The sequence below is a fragment of the Azolla caroliniana genome, unplaced genomic scaffold (assembly GCF_043228905.1).
Source record: "Azolla caroliniana isolate FFs.n. ecotype wild unplaced genomic scaffold, voAzoCaro1.0.p SCAF_121, whole genome shotgun sequence".
Taxonomy (NCBI): domain Eukaryota; kingdom Viridiplantae; phylum Streptophyta; class Polypodiopsida; order Salviniales; family Salviniaceae; genus Azolla; species Azolla caroliniana.
Window position 1 is genome coordinate 35,908 of NW_028230556.1, and position 6,968 is coordinate 42,875.

Sequence of the window (6,968 nt, forward strand, 5' to 3'; positions counted from 1 at the left end):
ACCATGGAATCCTTTCTTTGGGTACTACCAAGCAGAAGTTTCCAATCGAGAAAAATGCACATATGTTATGTTTATTAAGTAGAATTGGAATCCACACACTAAAAGAGGTGTGATGGCATCAAACGAGGAGCGGAGAACGTTATCTATATGATCCCGAAATCCGGACAAGGTGTGATGGCAGTCATCGAACCCGTGGAAATGGATTGTGTGTATGTCTGTGTGCGTGTGTGTGTATTTTATATGTGGGGTCAATGTTAATAATTTCACAAAGCTATTATTATTATGGATGGGGGTCATAAGATTTTCACAAGCAAAGAAGAAACCGATAGACCCCTCAAACAAAGATAACAAAAATCGAATCAAATATCAAGACTTGAAGAACCCACCCACATCAGGAAACTCGAAGCTCCTCTCTCTCTCTCACAGACAGAGGTCCGCAGATCGAAGCGCTGCAGCCCTATGGGCCTTCAAAAAGCTTTTTTGTTTTCTCACCATTAAATCTGTGGTCCTCCTCCTCCTTCGTCATCATCTCTTCTTCTGCGCTCAAGTCTCCATGGGGTGGAAAGGAAAGCTCGTTAATAAAGCTGGGCACTATCTTTCTCAGTCATTGGAATTTCCTCTCAAGCAGCTCCACAAATATGCATCATCCCCCACCACGGTATTTTATTTGCATAATTTCATATGCGTCTGTTTTTTTCTACATCAATTTGCATTAAGTGATGATGGTGGCTCATAAGGATTGATGAACACGATGGGAAACAAAAGGATTGATGAATGATTTGAAACATACGGGTTTATAATGACATGTTAAGATTTAATGAGCGATGTAGCATAAGGATTAGTGATGGTACATAAGTGATTAACGATGAAACATAAAGAGTAACTGCGATGCATACAGGTCAATAATAAAAAAATAAGGATTAGTTATGGGCATGAAGATCAATGTTAAAACGCAAGCATTATGATGAATTGTGCCAGCTGCATATGAATAATGTTAACCTCAAATCATTGAACCTTTAAGTAATTTCTGCAAAAGAAGGAATCTGTTTCTACTGGCTATGTCTAGAATAATGTTCGAAAAAGGAAAATGGTTTCATGGCCATATCTGGAAAATAATGTTTTGGAAAATAAATGTGTCCATTGGCCACATCTGGACTAAACGTTGTATTGAGTGAATATGTTTTCATTGGCCATACATCTGGAATTGACTTTGGCAAAATGAGCAATTCATTTCTCCATTTTTATCAAAATAATGATTTTTAGGAAAACAAACACGTTTACAATTGGATATATATATCTGGAATGATGATTGTATCTGTTTCATTATCGTAAAAATGGAGGTGGGTGATGATGGCGAAGGTCATGAACATCAACATATTCCAGATGGTAATTTTGAAGAAAAAGATGGAGAGGATGGATATGGACCCGATACATCATCTCTGACAGCATTTCTTTTGTCATTACTATCCACTTCAGAGACGAGCAATGCAAGGAATGATAATCTCGATGCCTCAGAAGGTAATGATAGTGGATCTACCTCATGTTCATCAAGGCAGCCACATAATAATATCAGTGATGATGAACAAAATCCGAGCATACAAAGATCTTCACATGATAATTCATTGCGGAATAATTCATTCTTATCTATGTCACAACCAACTTCACCAGCTACACCTATTAGACTTCCACCTTTGTCTGACAAATCAGTGCTTCTTTCTGAGGGCTTTCGCGCTTTCATATATTTAGCACTGCCGAATATTGTAAAGGATCGGCATTGGGTTTTGTTATATAGGTATTTATCTGGCTTTTCTTTCTATATATGATAGGATGGTAAGAATTAGTAGGGTTGTGTTAAGATCAAGAATTTTCTGAAAAGGGTGGATGATGACAATCAATTTCTGTTGTTCTTGTTTTCACGCACAGATAAAATTTTCATGTTTGCTATTTTTTTGAAGGGCAGCACTGCGAAGCATGGTATTTCATTACAAACACTCTATCGGAGAAGCTCTGCTCTTTCTGAACCCTTTTTACTGGTACATTTTACCATGTTTGTATCAATAATTTGATATGATTTCAATGTCACCAATGATTCATAATTGTGGAAGTTTTCTTATATGTTAGCTTCTCTCTTGGCTATCAGTTTTGTGGCTGGAACATATTTATCTGTCTATTTTCATGAAGGGAAATACTATTTGGCTAGATACTTCTTTTTCCAATGTGAAATTGTAATTGGTAAGTAGCTGAGATGTCATATGCTACTTAGAGCAGCATTTTATAATTAGAAAGTTAGGGACAAACGCAGAACAGATCAATATGAATTTGCTTATGCAGGAGTATATTTCTATAACAGAAAATGTAAAGTACCACTTACTCACTCGAAAAATAAAGAAATGAGATGTCTATGAGAAAAGGATTTTCGGGCATTTACTTCTATGTAAAGTATGTGTGAAAAGTCATACAAAATATTTGCCGAGTATATTCACGATCAAGAGTCAAGACCTCAATTCATTTCAAGATTTAAGAACATCTATGATGCCAATTACAGGATATTATGGATACATAATAAAATCAGGATGCTTACTATAGAAGCATTTATCACTCTGCGCTTAGCTGGTTTCACTCTCTAAATAAATGGCACCACATGGATGGTCATTCAACACACACCATAGTACAAAGGAAAGATGTACCCAAAAAGGGCACTCAAGAAAAACAGAGCTTCGTTTAAAAATGTTTTTGTCGTCAGATCTTTGACTGAATCAAAGGTGTATATATTGATGAATGAATAAAGATATGAAAGTGATATCTTATTACGCACTACTATGGATCTTTGATACTCGATTCTTTCTCTTGGAGTTGTAAGGAGGGCCAAGAAGTGACTGATGCAAGGAAGTCTTTTGATGAATGAAAAATGATCGATGATCTTTAGTTATTGATTGATGGAGCACAGGTTACTGATATGGAATAATAAAATTTTGTACAGATGGAAACCATGCAGTTAGTTGGAGTTCGAAGCTGAAGGAAATGAAAAACATGAAAAACAATGAGTCCATCTTGTCTGAATAATCAGTGTTTAAAGTTCAAATGCCTATAAAGAGAATTTAGTATATATTGAACCAAAACATATATATATATATAGTATAGAATATATCTTCCACAGAATATTTAGGAAGTCATAGAAAGTTATAACTTATACTTCGTCCACTTTCTGAATAAATTTGAGACTTTGATCATCGCAGGTAACTGGGGATTTTCATGGAGCTACATTTGGTGGGCTTTTGACTGCACCTCTGATACCCACATCCAAAAAGAAATACTTGGCAAGTACCTCAATCCATTATTAAGATCTATGCAGTTCCTCATTTGATGTCTATAATTCTACTTATCGCAATGTACTGATCATGTAGGGAACTAATGACATGTTTGTTTTCACAAATGTCAATGAAAAAATGCAAATCTTCAGGGCCACCGGTAATGTGTTATCCAAACCAAATATGTCATATGGTTAATTATATCAGCAATTGAATTCTGCAACAACTTAGATCTGAATTTAATTGTTATTTGCTATTTGTACTTGACATATGTGTGTGTATTAAGTTGCATCCATATGTAAATATGATATTACTAATTGTCTGTCATTTCCACTTGACAGGAAGTATATGTGTACACATTGTTTAGATACTTATTCCCGTTGGATGACAGTCCAACCTTTTTTTTTGTAAATGCTAGTCTTGAGAGTTTTCTGCCTTCTTGTATTCTTATAAGTTTATAACTGTTGCCATTTAAGGAAATGGAATGGAACTCTGATGATATATTATGGAGGACAGTATCTAGCTAGTTCTGAATGATTGAGGCAGAACTATGTGAAATTGTTCTTTTATGTTTTATCAGTTACAGAAATGTACCCGCAAATCAGTTAATAATTAACCAAATTCTTGTCACAGAAGATTTCTCTGGTTAACAATACTGGCTGATATACTCTCAATTTGGCTGTAGGTGCAAACAGGTACTTCCTTTTGTGCATGAATGATGCAATTTCTTTGGGAGGTGGTGGCCATTTTGCACTTCATCTTGATGAGGATCTGTAAGTTTGCAAGTTCTATTTTAAATGGTAGACAGTGAAAATTTATCGCAGTGTTATAGAAAGAAAGATATATTAACGTCTTTTAAGAGTAGAGAAGCCCATTAATATTTTGTAATCGGAAATAGTAGTGAAAATGCATTGCTCTGTTGATTCGATATTATGCTGCATTGCTCTGTAATCTTTTTTGAGATAATGAGATCTACAAATAAAACCCCATTTGCTATGTTTTTTTCCCATGAAGTTTGAGTTTTTTACTTGGTTAGTTGGGAGCTGTTTAAAGGCTTTGTATGGTTGGTTCATCCATCATAGCAAGCCTAGTGAAGCCATGGGCATGAAATTTTAGTTCTTTGATAGGTCGTTTACTTTGTCCATTTTATCTGCATTATAGCTGTGTGGTACTTTCATTCGTTCTGCTTAAAAGGGAAACTGGACAGGAACGAGCAGACTGAAATATGGTTGTCCCTTTGTGGCTGCTTGTCTTTATTTTATTAGGGCAGGCTCCATTTTTACCTATTTATTATATGTGCTATGACATGTTCAACTTGTTGTAGTTGCTAGAAAAATTCCTCATTTTCCCATATTTGCATATACCGTTCCTCTCTTTATGAGAGAGGTTAGTCTTGATAATTTTACCATCTCCATTGTGGATTATTCTTCCTTGGTTTGCGTCATTCCTTAATGCATGCTCTAAAGCAAGCACTTGGGATAGTCAGGCTTGAAGTTTCCTACTTATAGATAAATGGGGAAAGTATGCATGTATCTGCATCAGCATCTCTACAAAGTGCTGAAGCATACAAACAAGTAATATAGTAATGTGAAACAGAAGAATCAATCACATACAGTGGATGCCCTTCCCTCTTCTGCACTAAGAGCAAAGTGCTGCCACTTGAGATTATGATTGGCAGAGGTAAAGCAAAGTTAGTAGATCTGACTCCCAAATTTTCAGATATTTGGCGATCTAAATCTTATGCAAATTTTGCATGGCTGTTAGTGGCATCGAAGTCCAATCAATGTATAGCTACATGGCTTGAAATATATGATGTGCCCATTAAGATGTATGAATTCTGAGCTTGATAACCAAGTTCCCAAATACAAAAGAACTTTAATTGCCATATCGAGTCCAGAAGAATGGTCAACAGCCGTGTTGGAGGAACATTTTAAACTCTAGACACCAACTTTATTTTCACCTTTAATATCCTTGTAAGAAGTTAGATTCTTGATCCATTCAGATTCAGTGCAGAAGAATAGGGATGGAAGCAGAAGTTGTATGTATATATATATATATATATATATATATTGGTCCCATAGGTCATGTATCACTAAGTACAAGGAGCTGATCTTCCCACACCAAGTATCATATATATATATATATATATATATATCACTCAATTCAACTGAAAATGTTTCACTTTTGATCCCATAGGTCATATATCACTAAGTACAAGTAGCTGATGTTCCCACACCAAGTATCATATATCTATCTATCTATCTATATATGACCTATGGAACCAAAATTGAAACATTTTCAGTGGAATTGAGTGGTGATGATTCTTGATTATCAAAAATGTTACTCTAGATCGTTGCGATTGATTAGAGACACATTAGAGACACGTAGAGAGAGAGAGAGAGAGAGAGAGAGAGAGAGAGAGAGAGAGATTTTATACAGGTTAAATGGCTCTAGTGGTGCTTGTTACACGTTTGGCAACGAGTGTTTAGCGACTTCCTCAAATTTCTCAGTTGCAAATGTCGAAGTAAGATTCTTGTAATTTAACTATTTAGACATGAGATTTAATCATTAAACTTCATATTATCTTTGGTTTTTTATTCTCTTTCACAGTTGTGGGGATTTACCCATGTATCCAAGTATGCATAAGCGGGATGGATCATGATACCAACTTTTACTTTGCTGTTTTATGTATAATACTTCAAACTTCAGTCTGTAAAAAGGGATTTATGATTGAGGTTAATTGTAAATGCATTCTACATATGTGTTTCAGCAATTTAATATAAAGATGTGTTTTCCCATACATCACCCCCATTTGACTCTATAAGAATTTTAAAAACGAGAATGATTGGTTGTATGCGCAGCCTCAAGTTTTTTACTTAAGCAGTTTTTTTTTCTTGCGAGTAATTCTTGGTGTGAATCATAGACTGATGTACAATGATTACATCCGTCTTATCATTCTTCTTGCGTTTGATAGTTTTGTGTATATATCTTTCTTGGTCTGTCTTGTGAGGTCATTGATGTTTTTAATAGCTGGAAGATTTTGCTGGATTCTATACATAACAGATTTTCATTGGTTTCCCTTAATTTCAAACATGTAAAAAGTTCAACATTCAGGAGCTATATATTACGAGTGAACTGGTATAAAAAGTAGTCAGAGTTGGTGGAGCAAGTAATGTTTCATCCTCAATTTAACACCAACTAGTGCCTATGCATCATGGCCTAGGTGAGTCTTTATGGGATATTTAAGTGTCACCGTGGACTTCGATGTCTTGATTAAAAATCCAATGATGTGAGTGTTTATTGACAGTAGTACCACACACTTTGTTAACTGAATAATAAGAGTAAACATTTTGAAAGCACATCAAAAAACATTCATAGCGTACTACTACACAACACACTGCTTCTGAACTAGATTGAATTTAAGCTTTGCCTAGAAAAAATATCCTAAAGGCACTTTCAAAATACACGAGTTGGGAAATCTCTGGAGCATTATACTATCAGCAACAAAATTTGAGCCAAGAAGATAAATCAGCACAACCATTCTGTACACATCATGAAAATCACAATATTCAAATCACATATGCAGGCATATAATGTGTAATCATCATAAACATGATGACCATTCAATCTTCTAAAACACAGGAAACTCAAAAACTACAC

General features: G+C 35.1%; 1 protein-coding gene across 1 annotated transcript; it reads left to right on the forward strand.

Moving 5' to 3' along the window:
• Positions 1-349: 349 nt before the first annotated feature.
• Positions 350-6,108, forward strand: LOC147849131 (uncharacterized). Its single transcript, XM_087337761.1, has 8 exons — positions 350-658; positions 1,341-1,792; positions 1,961-2,033; positions 3,237-3,317; positions 3,405-3,468; positions 3,994-4,081; positions 5,748-5,832; positions 5,919-6,108. Exons 1-8 carry the CDS (start codon positions 554-556, stop codon positions 5,952-5,954), a joined length of 984 nt encoding a protein of 327 aa, XP_087193887.1. The 5' UTR covers positions 350-553; the 3' UTR covers positions 5,955-6,108.
• The last annotated feature ends 860 nt before the right edge of the window (positions 6,109-6,968 follow it).